Source organism: Papilio xuthus, unplaced genomic scaffold (genome assembly GCF_000836235.2).
Source record: "Papilio xuthus unplaced genomic scaffold, Pxut_1.1 DF825946.1, whole genome shotgun sequence".
NCBI lineage: Eukaryota > Metazoa > Arthropoda > Insecta > Lepidoptera > Papilionidae > Papilio > Papilio xuthus.
The window spans coordinates 10598823-10622849 of NW_013532703.1; the positions used below are offsets into that span (position 1 = coordinate 10598823).

General features: G+C 30.9%; 2 protein-coding genes across 2 annotated transcripts; one reads left to right on the top strand and one right to left on the bottom strand.

The window, feature by feature from the left end:
- Positions 1-3880: 3880 nt before the first annotated feature.
- On the bottom strand, positions 3881-4621 carry LOC106124239 (uncharacterized). The gene is made up of 2 exons (XM_013320705.1): positions 4319-4621; positions 3881-4003 (listed from the first exon to the last, which is right to left on the bottom strand). Exons 1-2 carry the CDS (start codon positions 4574-4576, stop codon positions 3932-3934), a joined length of 330 nt encoding a protein of 109 aa, XP_013176159.1. The 5' UTR covers positions 4577-4621; the 3' UTR covers positions 3881-3931.
- Positions 4622-20609: 15988 nt separating this feature from the next.
- On the top strand, positions 20610-22494 carry LOC106124224 (coiled-coil domain-containing protein 94 homolog). The gene is made up of 4 exons (XM_013320688.1): positions 20610-20736; positions 21072-21573; positions 21750-21871; positions 22309-22494. The coding sequence occupies exons 1-4, from the start codon at positions 20709-20711 to the stop codon at positions 22422-22424; spliced, it is 768 nt and encodes a 255-aa protein (XP_013176142.1). The 5' UTR covers positions 20610-20708; the 3' UTR covers positions 22425-22494.
- Positions 22495-24027: the final 1533 nt, after the last annotated feature.

The window sequence follows — 24027 nt, forward strand, 5'->3', positions numbered from 1 at the left end:
TTTGTCATTCTTACTCATAGACCATAGACTTAATGTCAACGTCAGGATTTTTTTAATTTTTACAGCTGTGGATTATTGCTCATTTTAGCAATGTCAAGTATTTTACTTTAAGTTGACAATTAGAAAGTTAAATTTAAATCGCGTTAAATGACCATTACAGGCGACCACAATCTATAAACAGTCCCAACACTTGGAACGGATGAGATAAGGAGGCGGAGAGTGGATTTAGCTTTACTGAACATTCTTCGACATTGCAATAAATGTAAGAGTAATCCACGCCATCATGCTGTGAGACCATGACATTTTCCCTTTTAAGTCTTAGCTGCTTGATTTAGATAAAATAACACGAAAATGTATGTATAGACTGTTCCATATTTACTGATTTTCTAATAGTTTCTTACATTATAGGAATAAAATAAAAACAGCAATTACACAATTTGTTAATGAAAATATTCTAAACTCAACGTTCGGTAGAATACACTCACATTATTCTCTAGTATTGTAAACAACACTACATGTAAAACTAAATTATTTCTAGTCGAGTTGAATCGTTTGTGGCTTCACTGTGATTCACCTAAAGTAGAGCGAATTTGCGAAATTTATTTGAATCGAAGGTTGTAATGTTCTAAAAGCTGCTAGCTTGTTTTATTTAAAATCGATAAAGACTTACTTCTTACAATGATTTGTTTTTATAATCAATTGTAAGATTTAAATGAAAATTTAGATAGTTCAAATCACCTGCTTAAGTGTTACTTGGTATATCTTAAACGATATTATTTTGTGTCGCATATTTTCATTATGCCAGGGCTGTTAATAATCTATTAGTGCTAAATTATAGTAATTATGTAATTCATATGTCTGTTACTAAACGTAAACAAAATGGAAGAATAAGTGTATTCCAAAATATCTACAAGTTTTGTAATTATGATATTTGCAATTAGTTTTATACAATTTAGGTCAAACTCCCACAAACGTTTACACATTCCCTACAATAGAACATCACTTTTTTGCTACAAATGTTCACAGTATTCATTTGATTATTGATCATAGCAATCAAAATGTTCTTTCTTTGTTGCTATCTCTCAGGCGCTGTAATTTCATCTTGTTGATGTGGAGTGCCGCACATGTTGCACAACATTTTGAATTCCTGCAATGAGTGAGACAATAACTCTTTTATAATATTAACAAAGAGTTTGAAAAAAAGTATTTGTTTAACAAAGATAAAGTTATATCCAGAATACGGTTTATATTTTTAACATTTTACTTACATGCAAATTAATATTTTTACGTTTATAATGCGTTTATATATTTACCAGATTATAAAATTCGCGTACTCGGTTCATGACGATTTGATGACATTTTGGATGCCAGGATACAGGGTTCATGTAATTGGCTGTTCTGGTCGCGATGTACTCTAGATCTTTAAGATTATCTGGTTCTGGTGGAGGTACAGTGCTGAAAGCTTTGTCTAAAGTATCACTGTCCAACGTATCAATTTCTTTTGGCAAATTAACCATGTCGCGGATGTTGCTCGCTTTAAGTCTTACTTCAAAATGACATTGTACATTCGATTTCGATTTGAAACAACTATTCAATTGTCTATGGAGGGGGAAATTTTTACCTGACTTCACCTATTGTTTAAAGTCTTTTATTCGATGAAAGTAGGCTTACCTTTTTGTCTCAAAAAATGTATTTATGAATATGAAATAAAGGGAATTTAGTTTAAATTACTTAATTTTATATATTGTACCTACTGTATAACTTCTGTTATTCTATTAAGGTAAGTCCGCTACCTCCCAAATACTTAAAAGGAATTAAAGAACTGATAGATTACTTGTGATATCTATAATACCATAATATCTACAAGAAAACAAAGTTGTCGAGATTATTATTGAACTTGTTTTTGTAGTGAGGAATAGTAACAAAACTTTTACACCTACAAGAAACAAGTCGCGAGTAAATTATACGGAACGTATAAAAGATGATTGGATTTTTCTTCGAAAGAGAATACATAAATTGTATTTTTATTTTTGAGGCTTTGTGGACTCTAGTTTTAAGAAAATAAACATACTAGTATAGTATTTGAACAATAAAATAAATATTCAAAAATAAGAGTTTATAAGCGTGTAAATATACATATTGTTATTTTAAGAGGTTATTTGCAAATCAATCAATAACTAAATAAATTATCATTGATAAAAAACAGTCATATTGCTTTTCCTACTTAAAGCCAGAAATGAAAAACGAAACCACAATAATATTCTTGCTAATTAAATAAACATGTGTAAAATCCATTCCATTTATTAATTCAAAGTTTAAGGTCCCATACATCACAAAGCGTCGGTAAGGTAAATGCTACTCACAAACAAACAGCAGACTCGTTATCTTTAATTACGTATAAGTCGGCGAAGGTTTCAATTGATGTTTTGACTTAATTGCTAATTACGGTTGTATATTAAATGTAAATATTTTTGTTTACAGAGATCTACAATATGTTGATGTTTCATCTCTATATGAAGCTCGAACAAGATTTCAAACGTCCTTGAAGTTAATCAATGCAAGTTTTTTTTATTTTTTTTTTGCTTAATAATGTTAAGTACATATACAAAAGAAGGAGGATGATGATGATATAAGCAAAAAAGTAATGAGATTGAATGTGGATGGCTACAACGGTAGGGGAAGACCAAAAAAAGTATGGAATGACTGTGTGAACGAGGATATGCGTAAGAAGGGGGTAGACTCGGATATGACGGCTGATAAAGATGTATGGAGGAGTAGTACATACTGTGCCGACCCTCGATAGGGATAAGGACAGGTTGATGATGACATATACAAAAGAAGGCATTCAACATTTTTTCAAATATCCAGAGATAAATATTATATATCTCTCTATATCTCTATATTTTCAAAATATAATTTACTAACTGTTGTTTTTTGAATACAGAATACAATTCCTTAATATCTGATTGTAACAGGTTTTAAAAGTTTAAAGGTACAAATAAATCACAATGTTTCAGGGTTGTAAAGTAATTCATGCGCCAATTAATAAACTACCCTAAAAGGCTTACCTAAGGCGTTGTTAATTTAGTAGGTTTACGACCTGCTATTCATAAATCCAGGTTATTACTTTTAAAAGATTTTACGGCCTTACTTTACTCTTAACCATGTTAATCGCTAAAGCTTTATTTAAAGTTCTATAAAAAGAACATCCCTAATTATTCTATTATTCTGAAACAATACAAAAGTCATTATGTGATGTTGGTTTGTAGCCGACTTCAAAAAGAAGGTTATCAATTTCTCTTGTACTCCCACTTTTAAAAGTCAACTGAATAAAAGGAAATGAATCAACTGACGGAAATTTGTGTGGTTTATGTCTAGTTTAATGGCATCCGGAAGATTTGAGGTTCATCTACAAAGTTGCAGTTTCTGCGAATCGCAAACGAAACAGAAAGAAGTGTGGAGAAGTGACGTCACAAAGCACTTGTTGAAGCGCGTCAAGTCTTTGTAAATCGTCAACTTTGATGTCGCACCTTTCGGTTTCATATTCGATACACGTTTTACGACCAAGTTACAAAGAGATGCATTTGAAACTTGCTATGTGATGTAAATGTACAGGGGGAAAATACGATGTTTCGTTTAGCAAGCGGAGAATACGTTTTAATAATCTCTACTTCATTTAAAATTCTATTTGTATTTGCGATATTTTAGTTAGTATGTTGAGTAGTGTTTGTATTATATTAATATTAAAAACATATCCAACATTGTTAAAGCAAATTGTTTTAATAAGTTAAACAATTAATAAAGAAATGTTTATTATAAAAGATCGCTAACACTCACTATCTTTGTCTAGTTATACATTATATATGGCACATAAGTAATTATATCTAAACTAACTTTTACATAAGTTAAAGTTATAAAGTCTCTGAAGCCGCTAACGCTCGGGGGCTAATAACTCATCCTGATTATGTGGGCCACTGCACTTTTCGCACAGAACCATAAAATTCTGGAAAAAAAAACTTTATTACAATTTCGATACCGCTACAAAACGTATACGTATTTATTTGATGATAGTATTGATATATGAAATGTTGTACGTAAGAAAGCTTTTATAAAGTGACCATTTGAATATTTTATTAATTATTACCACTCCTTACGTCGATATAGCGAAAAGACCGCTGCCCATAAACATCAACATTTGCAGATGCGTTGCCTACCTTAAATCGACATAGGAGGGGATGTACAGGAAAAAGATATATATCTCTACCTATGCGTCCTCTCCTCCGTCTAATCCCATGTTAATAAACAAAGTAATCCTTACCATATTATATTGTTGCCTTAATAAATCCATTACTTGTATGTAACTGTCCGGTGTATTTGTTCCATGTTTTTCCATAAGTCTTACTGATCGTCTAGCTAGTTTTTCTAATTGATGTAGTCCAGTGGGTTCATTTTGCCATTTCATTTCGTCACGACTTCGTCCCAATCTCATTCCCCAAGTGTGATGACTTCTCGTCCTTAATCTGTCTCTATCATTATCTCTTACATTTCTTAAAGATATCGCTGGTAAATTAACCATTGCGTTAGATTGAGATGGATATGAAGGAAAGATTAGATTAGATGGAGTTCTAAGCGAGTAATGGATACAAATAATTTGCTTACCAATATTTTATACCAAATCATTAATGACCGTGTTGTTAATAATTTAAATTGCAATAAACAAGTCATTACGCGGTACGAATTTTCTTTTGTTTTTGTTATTATGTATTTAATACTTTCTACTAATTAAGTGATACACATAATAAAAACAACATTATCTAAATTACATGTATAGGTTTTTTTTCTACGTATAATAACCAAAGACAATTTTTTTTGTTGACAAATAATAAAGAAGTTATGCCAATTAACGTTTTTATATTTTTAAATTTCCAAGTATTGAATAAATCCTTTTCAAATACGTGATATTAAAATCCTTTTATTATTGGTTGAAAAAAAAATCGTTATTCATTAGAGTCATTTTAAAGGGATTTTTGTTGTTTACTTACTCTCGACTTGTATAGTACAATAGTGTCAGGTTATTGTATAGACGGTAAATCGTAATACTAATTTGTTTAAAGAACATAAAAGAAAGCTTTTTTAGCCTAAGTTCTTTTTACAGTAAACGGAATGAATAATTTAAATGAGTCACAGTTACCAATTTTTTTGTAAATTGTTAATATCAAAATGCTCCTTGATATGTTTAGAGAAAAGGTTGTCATACATTCCAAAACATTTTCTAGACTCGCTTTGCTTACGTTTTAGTTGAATATTTTATACCACTACTGTGAGATTTTATGAAAAGGCTGAGTTTTTTCGTGAGTAGCAAAAAGTTTATGTGTTTTAAATTTCGAATTCAACTAAATTCTTCTTTAAAACGTACATTTTTTGGAACATGAAAACATTTAACAACAATATTTATTGTACAACATTACGTATCTTCCAAATTTTTATTCTTACAAATATTATAAATGCGAAATTAGATGGATGGAATTGTGGATGTGGATGATGATGGAATGGAATTAGGGATGATGAATGGCGCATATGTAGAACAGTGGAAAAACACATTCGGACGAATTCACGCGCGACAGCTAGTGTTACATAAAATTTCGGTGCTAGGTAACTTGTAAGATATAAAGAAATTGTCCGGTCCTAAAAGTAACAATAAAAAGTACTTTTCGTTAATATTCAGGCAAAGGTCGCTTACTTTTGATAAAATTGTCGCCTCGACGTAATAAAATTCACGCTCAAGGAGTTGCGTAACAATTTTCTATTTAATTTTTATCAGACTTTTTTCATAAATCAATTTGAATCGTCGCTTGAGCTATTACGATACCATTTAAAAAATTAAATTTACTTCTACAGTTATATTTCTATTAAGTGTATAATTACCGCGTTATTTTATTTTAATTGAATTGATACAAAACTGAGTCTAAAACGTAGTTGACGAGGTTGTAGTATACACTATTTTATTCAAAGTAATAAGCATCATGAGCGTTGGTGGCTTAGAGGTTAAGCACTTGACTTGTAATCTACAACTCCTAAGTTCATATCCCATCCATGTACCAATGTATTTTTTTATGATTTACATATGTACGTTCTTACGGTTATGGAAAATCTCGTGATGCAACCGGCACATATCTGCGAAGAAATTCAAAGGAGTCAACACGCAGCGTAGTTGACTATGACCTACTCATCCCTAACTTAGGGTAGACTTCGAGCCACTCAGTTGGGACGTATAGTGAGCTGATGATAATAATTATTATAAAATATTAACATAAAATAGCGCCGACTTTCAATTAAATTAAAAAAAATAATGTGATATACGGCACATCATTATCTCCAGACTGAAATCAGTAATATATTGTAAAATTAAAGGCATCCGGGCTGTGTGGGGGCACAGATGCTAAAAGCTTTTATCAGTTTTCAGTTTAATATCGGCTGATCAGACATTTCAGTGCGAGCTGAATCGAATTACTGCGCGTAATTGAATTGACTGTGACCAACGTAAACATACATCGACTTTATAAGCTTCTGACCTAGGATAGATATAAAATGAACAACTTTCCTTATAAAATTCATCATCATCATCATCAGCTCACCGTCCCCACCGAGGGGCTCGGAGCCTACCCTAAGTTAAGGGTGATTAGGCCATAGTCAACCACGCTGCCCAAGAGCAGGTTGGTTGACTTCACACATATCTTTGAATTTCTTATCAGATATGTGCAGGTTGCATCACGACGTTTTCCTTCACCGTAAGAAAATCGGATAAATGTACATATGTAAATCGGAAATCGAAAAACACATTGGTACATGGCGGGATTCGAACCCAGGACCTGCAGATTGCAAGTCAAGTGCTTGACCCCTTAGCCACCGACGCTCTTATAAAATTGAACCTTTTAAATTTACAGATATTCAAAGTTTTATTTGTTTTATTATGGATTACCGAAAAAACTAATTTCATATCGACCTCATAAATAAATCTATGCAACCTTAACCTTCTTCTTTAGATATTTTGTTAAATCGAAATGATATTTAATAGGAAAAAAAATTACAACGCAATAAACAAACTTTTGTGCCGCATCATATATAGAGTGGAATCCATTTCAGACTTCACAATAGAAGCGAAGTTTAAATGGATTTTACTCAATATGTGATGTTTCGATGCGCAGCGTTGGTTCTCTGCGGGTACACTTATTCTGATAACTTCTACATGTGATTTTTTAAAATTATAATACGCATATAAAAATAAAAGCAATGATGTTCATAAAACTGCGGATCTTTTGTTACTCGTGAGCTATATTTTTGCATAACTCATTAATAATATAATCAGAACCTATAATTTTAAAATATAATTTTAAAATTATAGGTTCTGAGCACCATATTTTAATTAAAATTTTCAAAATACCATGTTTTAGCATAAAGAGAAATCTTACTAATATTATGAATGTTTGGATGGATGTTTGTTTGAAGGTATCTCTGGAACGGAAACATGGATCTTGCTGAAATTCAGCATATATGTAGAACACAATCTGTAAGAACACATAGGCTACTTATTAGGTTTTTTTTTAAATCCGCATGGACGGAGTCGCGGGCGACAGCTATATATAATACTTTTGGTTATATTCATATTTTGTTAGACAAGAAATTTAATATTAATAGAATAAGCAATCAATGTGATTGATGAATGTTTCTATGGTTATACTACTATCGGAAGACTACAAAGCATGTTTTCATCTCTCTCATACACTTTGGAAATATAGAGATAACAATATGTCGATGGATGTGTCGTCAGTGGAAACTTACGGTTTGATGTAACAACGCGCCTACAACGGCTGCGGTTCCGTCTGTGAATCGCTAACATCCTCCATGCATAAGTGAAATGTTTCACTGTTCCCTATCAATTGATTTCCACTGTTGCCTTTCTCCTATATACCGCTCTTGTTACTCCTAGTTGATAATTTATAACACAGCATTGTTATATTCCAGTCTATTATTAATGTTAGTTTCCTACAAAAATTGTATGAAATATTGAAATGATATAAAAAGCTTTTTATAGACTATTAGCTGTCGCACGCTAAATCGTCCCAACGGAATAAAAAAAAACATAATTAGTAGCAAATGTGTTTTCACAGACTATGTTCTATTCTTCTTCTTCTTTGTCGTTGCAGTCTTGTCAGACTGGTCGTGGTCTATGTTCTATATCTATAGCAAATTTCAGCGATATACATGTAGTCGTTCTGAAGACAGCTTCTAACAAAATCTATTCATCAATCTTGACTTTCTCGTTTATAATATAAGATTAGTAAGATTATTGACTATTTGATATTCATGACATGACATTATCTTATCTTATATCTTTAAATGAGCAATTCTTGTATATATAATTGGAATCTCGGAATCGGCTCCAACGATTTTCATATAATTTAGTATATAGGGGGTTTCGGGGGCGATAAAAAATTCTAGCTAGGAATCATTTTTAGATAATATCATTTTATTCGTGTTTTATCGATAATGCACTTAAACATAAACGTAACTTTTTCTATCGGTTAGATCGAAAAATATTATTCATATTTCATCATTTTATTAGTAATTCGTACTTAACTATAATTTCCAAAAAACAGAATTAAAAAAAAAAAATACCGAGCAAAGCTCGGTCATCCAGGTATTAAGTTTAATATAAGTATGACCATTACATAGGAAATCGTAGCGATTCTAGATAATGTATCGTAAATCGTATGAAAAGTTTGAATTGTGTTTTCAAGTCTCATTACAAAAGAAATAAACATAGAGTGAAGAAAACCAATGACAGTGTAATGTTCTTTTCCAAATCTTATTATCGGACAAAGTTTTCCGAATAGTTACATTGTTATGTTTATCTCATGTCTTTGGGAACTAGCATTAGCTGTTATTGCTTGTAATTATTTTTATGTAATTGCGTTGTAAATTTACGTTAGACGTTTTGTTTTTAATAACAACGAAAAGAAAAAAGTTGTATCTGTGAAACATTTTAAACGAGTTCCGTTTAAACAGTAAACTCAAACTTAATTAAAATTGATCAAACATTTGCCTTCAGAGATTTGTATTAAGACAAAAACGTCTTCGTTTTTTAGACAGTTCATTTTATTATATGTAAGACATCAGAAAGATTTATTATTTACGAACCATTTACTTATTACTTAATAACAATTTATAAATTCTATAGGAAGTTATGATAAAAAGTAAAAGCAACGGTTAAGGATTTAAATAAATTTGTATATAATATCCTTTTTATAATAAACACTATGGAGGTATATGTCCGGTCCCTAGCACAGCTCAGAGCAAAGTCAGAAGTGATAATGATAAAAATTTCAGGGGGTCGGGCGTTTTTACCCTATACCATAAACAATCTTTTATCATAAACAATAGAAGTCATAGATAATTTTTTGTATAGATTGTAAATTTAAATAATTCCAACAAATTCCTATAAGCTGTTACGAACGCACTTTTTTAAACATAAAATAAACCTATACAAGTTGATCGTCTTAAATATTTATAGGGTCGATGTCCTTACAAAGACTTTACACGTAGAATATTGAGATACTATACTAGAGCACGATCCCTTGACGGCTCTTCTAAAATTCACTAGATAGAAAACACCTTCAAAGACTTCGATAGAAGCCTTTGAAAAATCTTCACATAACACTTTAAAGACTTTAAATCTTATGACAATCAAATTAAACTTACCTACTGTTTCATTTCATTGCGTAGTACCAAAGTGTCTGGACAAATGCGCAATGGGTTTATAGACACTCTTATTGTAAATTTGTATATTTGTATATTACTTGTTTATATAAATAAATAAAAAAATAACAATGTAAAATAAAAAATTATATGACATCATTCATTTTAAATTAATATGAGATTGCCGCACAAATTAATTATAAATTTAGGCGGGAATACTTTAGCGGTAAATACAGGATTAACCAATTTTGACTTATTGACTGCAGCATTAATTTCCCTACAGTGTAATACAAAAACGAACATCTAATTTCTCTTGAGGTAATCTACACTTTCACCCTTTAATGTACTTCATAACTAATTACACTTCGAAACCAATTTACAAGTTAGAAGGACATTCAACGTAAAACACGAGGCAACCGGAAAATAAATTTTGATATCATTTTATAATTCAACTAACCGTCGCCCGCGACTCTGTCCGCACGGGATAAAAAAAAGATAGTAGTCGATTCTTAGACGTACTGAACATGCATATAAAATTTCATAAAAATCTGTAAACGGTTTCGGAGAATAATGTTAACTAATATTGTGAGATGAGAATTTATACATATTAGTCATTATTATTAAAAGCTTATTTTTTAATAAAACAATATTTATAGAATCTTAGTTATTAATAATACCCCAAAGTTAGTTTATGTTTTTATTTGTAAAATCCTATATTTTAAAGTTTGCCGCACGTCGACGCGGTAATTAATCAAAGTCTTTCTGCTTAATTTTTAATAATAGTAATTTAAAGGAAATTAGTGTAATAGCGTTGGCTATACGTGAAATGAAACTTCACTTTACATTAATTTACATTTTCCCATCACATTTTAATAATAACTTAAACACATAGATGAATAAAACTATAAGTATTAAATTTTGTACCTTATTTAAATTCTCTATTGAAAATTACATCTTTTAACGCTATTTTACAAAACCGAAATCGTTCAGCTGCGGTTGACGAATCCAATTCAGTCCTTTTCAAAGCACGATCGGCGGGCACGTGACTTCAATTTGATGTTTCCAAGCACTTGAATATTTTGTAACTCGGCTAAAAGGGATACTTATATTTCATTGAAATTTCGCGTCATAAACAATTTTCCTTTTAAATTATAACGAAAACTTTGGTAGTACGATAAGGTAAAGCTTCTATGAAACAAATGATGCCTTATTTTTTTACGACTTAGTATAATAATAAAATAAGTAAAATAAGCCGAATTACTGTAAACGAGAAGTGAAATAATAAGTAAGGTTTACATAGACTATTAAAATGGAATTATGACGTATTACGGTGCCCGGTACGGTACGGCAATGTAGAATTCACTGGATTTTTAAAGTAGAAAATTCCTAATATGATTTCTTAAGATTAATGATAATTAACAATTACACTGACTACGTAAGTAAGAATTACTTTTCATCTATTTATCACTTTTCTGTCCATTTGTTGCTAAAATAGAAAACGTAACAAAAAATAATGAGAAAAGTGTAAATATATTTAAAATAATAAAATTGTCGGTGTCGTCTTGTCTGGGCGTAATTTGCCGGAACAATACTGACTTTTGCGACTGGAGCGTGAATGTTTTAATGATTCATTAGGATGGCTCGCTACAGACGAGAAATACACAGAAAGAGAACTTTAATATTACAGAACGTTATTATAATCACGGTGATATGAAGTAATATAATATCATAGGAATATGTTTATCTCCTAAAGATCTAAAAATCTAAAGAAGATTATATGGAGCAACGTTTTTTTTTAACAGCCGTATTTCAAAATTGTTTTAAATATTTTCAGAACAAATAATTAATTACGTCTTTCAGGCTTTCTCAAATTCATAGTTAAAATGTCTAAAAAGGGGCTTAAAGTTCGAATCTAAAGACTTACACATATGCGAAGTAATACCATAGGAATGTTTTTGTTACTTCTTCTCCTCCTCCTCCTCCTTGTAGACATGGACTTACCAAATTAATATTAACAGCAAATGTGTCAATTTATATCAACTGATGAAGTAAACGTCAAAGGTGTCTCAAAGGTTAATGTTATAAAATAGTTGTTAGTTTCATATTCTGGTCATCTGCAACTGATTTGATTGGTCAAAGCGGAAAGCGTTATGACTAAACTGAGCTTTGTGTATGCAACTGATATCATAGATGACTAACTACAAAGGATTTAATCTGGCTTACAGTGACGTGACAAGCTTACTACGTCAACAAGCTCTTTAGCTTGTTTGAAATTCGTATTTCGAAAATACGAGGCATATCTGTACTAGAAATACAAGCTCTTAGCTTTGTTGTTCCGAATATTAAATAGCGATATTTGCATTAGTAATCGTTATGCCAATTTTCCTGGCTATTACACGGCTTAACATATTATGTGTTCTCTGTATTCATTGAACATTCGCTGTATAACATATAATACTAACGCTTAGCTACTACTAAATTAGAGAATTTATTCTAGAATTATATTTGAACACTAGCGGACCCGACAGACGTTATCTGACAATTTGACACTGCGATGGTAGCGCCGTCTGTCGGATCCAATGTAAAACATTCCAAAATCAACAACTACTAATAAATTAAAAATTAATTAAAAAAACATTGTCCAGCGGACAAAATTGTGAATCTAAACCATTCCCAGATCCCCTTAAACAAACACAAAAAATTTCATCAAAATCGGTCCAGTCGTTTGAGAGAAGTTCAGTGACATACACACTCACAGAAGAATTATATATATAAAGATATTGATGAGGTTAACTCAATAGTCGGGTATAGTAAGAGATTGATGATTACATTAAGAATTGTGAAACATTTCTATCACTAATTGTATCTTGAGTTTCCACCACTGGGAGACATGTCGGAAGACATGAAATATATTGGCATCTCTTTCATACTTAAAGAAAAAAACTGATATAACTATATGTTTCAGTAGTGGGATTTAGGTGGTGCAAACTCATGTCATAATGAAATTTTTGCTCGCCCTAATTGGAAGACGTGAAAGCTGTACGTCATAACTCATTAACTCTGCCGATGTAATGTTGCTTTCATCACTTTAATTAACTTTAGTATAAGCTTTTCAATTGTCCTTGCTTGTGTAGTAATTTGCTCTTAGTTACACACCGTAGTAGTACACCGTCGAATAATTAACGCTATTGGAAACCACGTGTACTGTGTATACAACAACTCAATTGAGATTGCTTTTTAGTTTTTTTTTTTATATCATAAGGTGGCAAACGAGCGAGCGGCCACCTGAAATCGCTGAAGTAGCGAAGTGACCGTTGCCCATAGACATACGCAATTGCATATGTCTATGGGTCTGTTAATGGAGGATTTTATTTTCGTAATATCAATGACACTGCTTTTTGAATAAATGTGCTGGATGGTGCAATAACAGTAAAACAATTCGTTTATAGTTTTTGGCAGAGTAATATTGATATTTATATTCTCTTTGTTTCTGTTTTATTGTTTATTGTTGGTTTATTGATGTTTTATTACGTATAACTATTTTATAGCATTATTGCGGTGAAGTCACTATCACAGTAGTGAGCTAGAATTTTTTTCTGTCGACGCGAACGAAACTGAACGGATTGCTAGTAATATATTTTTATGTTATAATTTATTTAATCTACACAGATTACAAAGAAACAAGTCATTTGGTGATATCGAAATTTATGCCAAATTTTCAGTTTAATACTTCGTGTTTGTGGAATCCTTTTCACGGCTACGGAAAACTTTAATCCCTTTCGGTGGTTTTCGTCAAAATATGTATTATGTAGAAGCTATGATTAATGTATTCTATCCAAGACATTTTAGATGACTGGCTATCTTATTCATGGTATTAAATTGCGTTGGTAGATCAGATTAGTAGAACCCTATCGCTTGGTTAACGCTGTTGTCTATAATGTAAGGAAAATGACATAAAATTAACAAAATTCAAAGAAAATTCCAGGATTCATAAGTTTATAATCGTAAGGTCCTATTATTTACGAAATATTCGATTTTTTCACTCGTTATAGTCAAAATTAGTGAGCGTCGGTGGCGCAGGGGTTAAGCACTAGACTTATAATCTGCAGTTCCTAAGTTAGAATCCCGCCATGTGCCAATGTGTTTGTCGATTTACATATGTACATTTATCCGACGTTCTGACATTGAAGTAAAACATTGTAATGCAGCTTATACATATCTGCGAAGAAATTCAAACATATCTGTGAAATCAACCTACCCGCATTGCGATAGCGTGGTTGTCTATGGCCTATTCACTCGTAACTTAGGGTAGGTTCCGATCTCTCGGTAGGGACGTTCAGTGAGCTTATGATGATGAAAGTGGGCTATCTCATATCGTATTTTTTTCTTATATGAAAGTAAAACCAGGTAATTACGAAAGTTAACGAAACACACAGCTGGTCGCGTGTCACATAATATCTGGTGAGCCGTGAGTTTGCTCGTTTGCTTTTTAATATGAAAAATATTCATAATAAATTACAAAAGAGTTGCACGAGCTGCGTAGGTCGCGTTACTTTTGAATATTTTAATATGAGCGGTCGGTGTTCGCGCTACGGGCTACGGTCTACGAGCGGACGCGCTACGCACGACAATTTTACACCAAGTTTGAACGGAAAATTTTCCAGACTTTTAATGAGTCATTCCTTGCGTTATTACTTTTCAAATACGGTTATTTAAAGTAATAGCATGCAGGAATATTTATTACACTTACAGCACTAATTTAAAAAGTAACCTACGTAAAATTACGTATGCATTTAAAATAGTATATTTTTTGCAGTCCTAGTTTCTGCAATCATAAGTTGTGTACTAATTTACATTTCATGCTCGTGTTTTTTGTTATATTATTATGGTTATGTTGTACATACATAAATATGTATGTGATTATTTATAAAGTTTTGAAATGTAATATAAATTTATTTTTTTGATATCAAATAAACATTAGCTGCATTTGAGCTGCATGAAAAGTTTTTGTTGTGATTAATTATTTAGAAAATACTGGCAGGTTATACGATAGGCGATACAACTTAGCGGATATGTCATTCGACATGTCAATTATACAGCGGAATCGGGCCTGCGATTTACTTACATGGATTTCAGTTACAGCAAAACAATTTCCTGCGTTTAATTAATTCCAGTAATTATGTGTTTTTGGTATTCTTTTTTAAAACATATATAGTGTTTTAATTGTTGAATATTATAATATGTTCCTATAATATTTATAATAGTCCAATTTAAGTTAATATTTACTAACGGAAAAGTGCTTTGGTTCCGTATTATTATAACTTTTTTTTAACTTTAATTGTACTTATTATATACACATGATATGAACCACAAAATGAATAAGAAATAATAAAAAGTGCGTTACCAGTTAAATTTGCCGCATAATGAAAAAAAAGGTAAATAAGAAAAAAGCGTAGATAATGAAATATAAATTGGGCTATAAAATATTATATTCACAGAATTAAATAACAAAAAAAAAGTTTTTTTCTGTATTCCGTGACTTTTGCTACTGATAAAGAATGAATGAATAGCACAAAACACGGAATTACTTTAATAATAAAGTGTGAAGTAAAAACAACCATTGATGCGTAAAATAATTTGAAAAGAACTAATTAACTTAACGACTTCGGCCTCGATTTTCTTGGCTATATTTTACGAAGCGGAAATTAAGTCTACGTTCAATGTTAATGCAACGGAGAAATACCGATGGAAGTTGAGAACGTTTTCTTTAATTACTACAACTATTCGCACTTGTTCGATTTACTAACGGAACATTGGTTATTTTGCGGATTAATTTCAAAAAATATTATACTTGACATTTTAACATCTATTTCCAATAGAAAATCCTGTCAGGAAATCTTTTGGAGTCATGCATCTTGCAACGAAAAATCTAGAAGATTGTATTGAATTAAAGCGTTTTTCAGTGATCGTTTTGCTTATTTAGATTTCCTTACTACTAAAATGATTAGGATTTTTAGACATTATTAGTTTAGAATCCTTTACCGCGAATAGCGCGCTTTCGTTACCAAGTTAAGTGTCAGTTTGATTAGTGAGGGGACACTAACGTTGAAATTTTAGTAAGGCTAGTGTTGCACCGATACACCCACATAGTGTCGGATTTTCTTCCTAACAGGACATAGAACTAAACAAATTATATATATTAAATTCAATTATTTAAAGCAATTGCTATAAATTAAACGTTTCAAATCATTATTTGTCTAAATAACATTTAATTCACTTAAAAGATTAAGTTAGTTTAGTTTCGTCGAGGATTAGGAATATTATTCAAACTCAGGGATAGTTGGACACTAGGAGAAAGATTATGTTTATAATATAAACAATACAATGACAGTAATTTATCTCAATTAATTATATCCTAAAAGCCGAAATAAGCTCGAGGATTTCTCTTTTATAAGCTCATCCTTTGTCACGTTACAGATTTACGATGTCGTAATAAATGTCATAAAATGCGGTTAACGATTGATATCCCTGTTTTTCCTTACCATTATGTAATCTTAGAGTGTTTAATCAAACCTGTTTGCTATCTTCTCATCATCATCATCATAAGCCTAAATTTATCCACTGCTGGACGTAGGCTTCCCCCATCGATTGACACGCCATTTGGTATTTTCTACCTATTATCCAATATTAATTTTATAAGGACGGAGTAAGATTATTTGGACCAGTTTGACAATTTCTATGCTATATATTTAATAGTGAATGAATATTTTACAATATGAAACGTAAAATTGTGATTTTATTTGAACATTTGCTAGCAACATTTAGGAGACTGCAATGCGGTCCGATTCAGACAAATGGAACACGAAATTGTCACGATTGGTGATACAAGCAGACTGCGTGATATTAGCACTATTTAGAAATTTTATACGAACGTATTTTCTCACGAAAATTTTCCTCCTAACCAACAATGTTATTTTATATTTGTTAAGTCTCATTATAGCTTTTTTTAATGTCAATTCAGTGGTAAGATTTTTTTTGAAATATTTAAATTCATATTATCTTGCACGACAATATTCAAATGGAAGACTGCAGTTAACTCCAGTAAAAGTTTCCGAAACTTTAAAAGATTAGATTCAAAGTTCGTAAGTATGTTTTGAACTAAGAGATTGGATTAAACAGGAGAAAATTTTTCTTATGTAAATTGACTAAAAATAGTAAAATAATATAAAAATAGATTAAAAATATAATGCTACATTACACATGCATACATTATTCCCAAAGAGTTTATTAGTAATATAAATAATCCAAAAGAACTTAATATTGACTGGTTATGGCCATTAACTCACTACTGTGAACAAAGCTTAACATTATTTTTGCAATTGTTTTTAATAAGCGTAAATATACTCAAAATCCTTACAAAAAACTAATAACATTATAAAAGATTCATATTAATGCGATTAAGTTGGGTCTTCATAAAATTATTCCATTTACCAAAACATCGTGAGTTAGTCAGCAGAATAAAATAAATCTAGCTTACTTTGATATTTATAATATTTATTACAATAGGTCTGAGTGAAAATCTCGATTAAATTTCCAAAAGGCGTTGTAAGAGCAGCTCAGGTCACGTCTCGGCTGAATATTTTATCGCAATTGGCCGAGATTCGTACCAGTTAGCGCGGCGAAGTGCGGCCCGGTAGCACACAGTTTGCAATCCAACTTTCTACAGCTTATTTCCTCAACCATCATGTTTTGTGTTACGATTTTTATTTTTTAGGGTCTTTTGACTATTAGTAAGTGGAAAAAATTTAATAGTTAATAATTATTAATAACGTACTTTTTAAAGATCTTAAGTAAACTATTATTATGAACTGTTTTCTGTCGCTTACATCAAAGTTTATTTTAGATTTTTAATATTGAATCTATATGGTTTATTTCAAAAGCATAACTACAATAAAGGTCGTGAATTTGATGATGATGATACAGATAATATCAACAATGACAGGTTTTACATTCATATGATTTTATCGTGATGACCTGAGTAACACGCTATTTTATAAAAAAATATCCGTGGCTTTTATTTAGAACTACTCGTATAATTAAACACGCATTAGACGCGAGCTCTTTTCTGTCAGTGTTTGTTGTACCTATATGATAACATCTATGCGCCCCTATTTTTAAACTAGTTGTCGCCCGCGACTCCGTCCGCGCGGAATTAAAAAAAATCTTAATTAGTACGTTATGTGTTCTTCTAAACTATATTCTACATCTGTACCAAATTTCAGAGGGATACATGTAGCCGTTCTAGAGATACCTTCTAGCCCACATCCATCCATCTATCCAAACATTCGCATTTATAATATTAGTATGACAAAACGATTAAGCGCTTTTTCTTGTGGTGATAATCATTCGGTATTTCGGTCAAATATATGTAACACATTGTCCGTAAAAATAATATTTTAAACATATTTTCATCCTTTTCATTAACTTCGACAAAACAGAGTAATATGTTTTAAACGGGGATTTCGGTCTCTGAAATTCACGATAAGTCCTTGATAAGGTCATTGACCTTGATAGGGCGTTATTCGATTTGTTAATTAAAAAGCGGATATCGATCTAGCTTTTTTTAATAGTAATTTTAAAAAATCTAAAACTTTAAAGAATTATTATAGTGTTAAAAGATTGACGTAATAAAACACATTATTAATATACGGCATGAGTATGTTGTTTTATGTTCGTTCTAGCGTACTTTTGACATTTTATTTTTACTGCATAATTAAAAATTCTAGTGACATTCTTTTCGTACTAAATTGTGCACGGAGCAATTAAGAAGTTACATAGAGCTTAACAAATTAGATAAATGTTGGTACTAAAGTATAGTTAAAACAAATTATATATAACTTGCTATCGCCCGCGACTCCGTCCGCGCGAAATTAAAAAATAAATTAGTAACCAATGTGTTCTTTCAGGCTATGTTCTACATTCATGCCAAAATTCATCGAGATTAATAGAGCCGTTCTAGAGATACTTTCTAACAAACATTCATCCATCTAAACTTTCGCGTTTATAATATTAATAAGATGAAAAAGTAAAAAGTTAAAGGCAATAATAGTTACGATATAAAAATGAACTTTAAATTATTTAAACAAACTCATATACCAACGCTAGAGGAATATACATACATACTATATATGTTCAATGAAGGAATCTTATATTAATAAGTACGATTATTGTTAAAGCGATATTTGATAGGCCAGTATAATTTATTTGACTTTAAAATTTCTGAAATTTTAATTGTAGTAATAAGGCGAGTGCAGACGAACCACCGAAAATATGAATTAAAATGTAGAAAGTACTCAGCGGTATTTCAAAAGAATTACGAACGCCGCAGTTAAATTTTATACCTTAAACGTCAACATTTGCATACTTATTTTTTTAAGTTTCGACCATTCCAGACCTGAAATAAAAATTTTAAATTATGCACCGCCGGATGAAAAGCCGTGTATGCTAGTTACATTAAAATTTTATGAGGTGCACGTTACGTTTGTTTATAAAAAAATACGATTTTTCAATATAAATTATTCTTAGATCTCTGTTATAAATGTCAATAACATATCTTAGAACGTAGAAAATTGAGCTTCTAATTAGAGCTTCTTGAAGATAAGACGCGAGGAGCGAAGATCCTCTTACCGTGAGTTTCTCATACCAAAATCTCTGTATAAAACATATCTTCATCCCTGTCATTATCTTTGACAACACAGAGATAACAATATATTTTAAGCGAAGAAGACTCAGAAACCTTGAGTTAGTTAGAGTTCCATGAAAATTCTTAAACTCTTTGTAGGTTTAAATACTGCATGACGCATGCATGAATGTTGTTAAAAAGGTGATTGCAAATAGAACTCCTTTATTGGTAATAATTACTTCAAAATTGAGGTTTTCGTTTAACCGCAGTTATCATGAATCCGTCCTTTTTGGATTCATGATGCGACTTTTTTTTTCAATTTAATGAAAAAGCCTGCATTGCAGACTGTCCCAGAAAAATAGAGAAGTAACGTTTGAGCGAAAACCGAGTACGGCCAGCTTTATAAAATTCCGTTTGAAATGCACATCACAACGTGTAACGCGGAGATACCACATTATTTCATTTTTAATTTACGTTTGCATTTCTGTATTATTGAGCATAATATCTACAGAGGAATATAAAATAAATAAAAATATGCGAAAAAATTATAGGTGGAATGGAATGGAAAATATATATATTTTTTTTATTTTTATTCATTCCATTTTTAAATTTATAAAGTGAAAAAGATAATTGTTTTATAGTAATCATTTTCATCACACTTTTTATTCGAATGATCAAATGAGTAACAGCGGGGTTTGACAAATTGCATTCGCTTGGAAGCGTACTGTCGTGTGGCAATCGCGTGACTTATCGAAAGTCATTGTCAATTCCATATATTTTTGAAGTTCGCTATGGAATCGCTTACAAGCGAATGCATCTTGTCTAACTCCTTAGGTCGTCTAATTTCGATTGCCGCAGCCCGTTAATGTCCATACAAGCAGAAGTTTACCGCAAAAAATATTCAAAACGTAAGTGATATTAAATGTACGAAAATGGAACGCAGAAGTTTAAATACCTCTACTACATAATTGTTTTATGGGAAGGTCTTAGTACTTCCTCGAACACATGAAGACGTTCATTACAGCCGTAGTTGTTATTACTATTAATGAGTTAAAATTCTGTTGCTTATTTTTTATTACAGTTTATATCAAGATGTAGATTGCTAATTAAAAATTCTAATTACGTCATTTAGGTGCACGAAGACCTAAATTTTATAGACTCGATAAGGGAAATTAGAAATTCTATATTACCGTGAAAAAAGCTGCAATAAAATTGGCTAATAGTTTTATACGTTCGCTGTTTTAATTGATTCTGACCAACAGTTATCAGTATGAACGGTATCAAGCTCGGTACTCTCGGTAAGAGCAATTCTATTTATTTAATACATAAAACTAAAGTAAATTTTTAAATATTTTTTGGAAGTTTTTCAAAATATCTGAAACTAGCTGTTGCCCGCGACTCCGTCCGCGTGGACTGAAAAAAAACTTAATCAATTCCTGGCAATTATTCGAACTTTTCTAACCTTTTAACCTTCCCTAGATCTCCACGAACATTTCAATACTAAGATAAGATAAATACGTTCAGCCGTTCTCGAGTTTTAGCGAGACTAACAAACAGCAATTGATTTTTATATATTTAGATTATTATAAATTTAATTCTTGATTATTTGTTTATTTACATATTTTAATTGCAGTGTTTATAGTAATAAATATTTTCATAAACAAAGTTATTGGATTCCGTCTAAATGATGAGGATTTAAAGAAAGTTATAGTTTTGATGCAGCAACAACTGTTACATGGACAATCGAAAACACAGGGTACTAGAAGTAGACATTTTGACGACGATTTATTAGATAATGATAGAAATCTTGTCATTTCGGACAATTTATATGATATTACAAGAACTAATACTGAAGATAACAAAGAAAATCCAATGACTATATTAATATTTAAAGCCAAATATAAACCTAAGGAGTCAAAAGAAGATACGATTGTAAAGAATTTGTTGAAAGAGATATTGAATGAGAAATTAATTAATAATAAATATAATGTAAATCTGAAACCAAATTTCAAAACAAATGAATTTAGTAATGAAGTGAAGGATCTCAAGAAATTTTCAAAGTTATATTTAATTTTAAACTCATCAAACAATAGAAATGTATTAAATGGTAATGATTTGAACGATATCGGAAGATTGTAAGTATGCCTTAATGAAGTTAGTTTTATCTATGTATCATTAGTAACTAGATATTGCCGGTGAAACTGAGAAAATATTATATTGGAGAAATCAAGTTTCCAGATTTCTTTTTTATAATATAGATAAACTACGTCTGCATGAGATGTAAAAATTGATTTTAAAAGTTTCCTTGCAGATTATCAAAATTACTTTCCACTAAAGCTAGTAAAAATAATGAAAACAAGAAACGTTACTACAAAGGTTTTGCAGTAAAAGATGACGAGTCATCCAGTCGAAGAAGGCGCGACTCAGATGAGTGTATGAATTATTTTTGTTCTTTTAATTTTTCAATATTTTTTTAACTATTTTCAATAAGCGGTTGAATTATTTTTATTTTATGACAAGATATTTATTAGGCGATGAGTAACCTTATCTTACTAATAATATACATGAAAATGTTAAGATGGATATCTATCCAAAAGGGAAGGGGGATACCCAGATGGGTATCCCTCTTCCCTTCACACCCTTTTTCTTATAAGAAAAGAATGGGAATTGTAAGTGGACTTTCCGGGAGAGGATGCATGGGAAGGAAAAATATTTTCTTTCTATCCATCCACTCTTCCAACGATTAAAGGTAGGCCACGCATATGCAATTGCGTATGTCGATGGGCAACGGTCACTTCGCTATTTCAGCGATTTCAGGTGGCCGCTATATTATCGTTGATTAAAAATGACTTTTATTTTAATGATTATAGCAGAAGCCGACGATTATAGACCGAAACGTTCACGAATCAAAAACAATGGTGTGGTGGGAGGACGAACTTTTGCACCGTCAATGGGGAAAAAACGACACGTATATGAAAGCGAATAAATATAAAATATTAAAAGGGACTTTTATTACTTTTTAATGTAACCGTAATGGTTCAGCGTAAAACATGATATGGATATGTGAAAGGAAATATATATTATGAAATAACTATACTTATGTTTATTAGTTTAATTCTTTAATATTTGTTTATTACTCTTCAATTTAATATAGGTATTATTTTCTTTTACTGAAATTCCTATAGAATATAAAGTAGGTAGTGACATAACTGAATACAGTATACATATTTCGAAATACGTATCGTTTAATCAAAATATAAAATGATTGTCGGTTTCAAAACAAATAAAATAGGTAGTGGATTTTTCCATTTGCTTGTTGGAATCAACGGGTATGCTAGCAAAGCGGGAACGTGATTCATTTCGTTATACATATGTATACATATGTGTACATATAGCTTGAAAATTCAATAGAATTGAATGATTTCCGCGGTGAGATCATATTTCTTTTATGAATACTCATCAATTCCACTATGTTTGCATTTAATATTATAAATAATTATTTTATAAAGTAAGTTTGAAAAATATTATTGTATAAGTGGATAAAAATTTTGAGATTTAACGTCAAAACCCGAACGAACAAAACCAGCAAACAATGACTCACTTTAAATTAGAAAAGAAACTAGTCAAGTTCAAGTTTTAAAATAAAAATTGCCTATCGTAATTGTATCTCTGGGGATCTGTAATCTACTCTTTGGGGGAGGGCTATGCCCAGCAGTGGGCGACTTATGGCTGAGAAAGAAGAAGAAGTAGTGTATCTCGTCATAAGTAAAATAACAAATGATGCTTATTCAAAAGTAATATTGCATTTAGCCATAAAATCTTTCTTTACATTTCATATTATTTGCATTTTTAACTTGTAATTAACTCTGGACCGGATATAAAAGCTAGGCTTTAGTTGCGCTGCAACGAAAACTTTTGTGAAAGCCTCATGGATCAACAAAAGCCAAAATATTCTGGCAACTGGCAACCAAAAGTATTTTATTGTTACAAACAGTTTGTATTTTAGTTGGTTCGTTGCGTTGTCTTGTTGTGGAAATGGTTTTTGTTTTAATATTTTACTGTTGAATACCTTAAGTAGAGAAGTAGTGGAGTTTCTAGTGTTCTAGACTCATTGATTTAAGTGATATTTTTCATGTTCAAAATTACTTACGTTATGGTTACTTAAATTAATCGATATACACATTTTTAATAGCAGAAATGATTATTAGGAGATTATTTGATTAATAATACGGCCACGTTGTTTATTTCATCGAAGATAATGTTGGCTTTGTTGTGAGATTTATTAAAATACTCAATATCAAAAGATTTTGATCTTAAGTTCTTGTAGAATTTGATTTATTAAAAAAATGTTTAGAAAGAAAAAACCTAAAGCAATTCAAATGACATAGGGAAAAAATATGTGAAGCAGTACTATGCTACATAATTTTTCGATAAATGTGATACAGTCAGTTTAATTAAATAAAAAAAAATATTAGCAAAACCCTAACTACCAATATTACTTGCAGCATATTGTCGCACCACATACAGAAGGCGCCAAAAATTGGCAGTACATTATTGCCATATTAGTTTTTCAATAACCGAATATAATA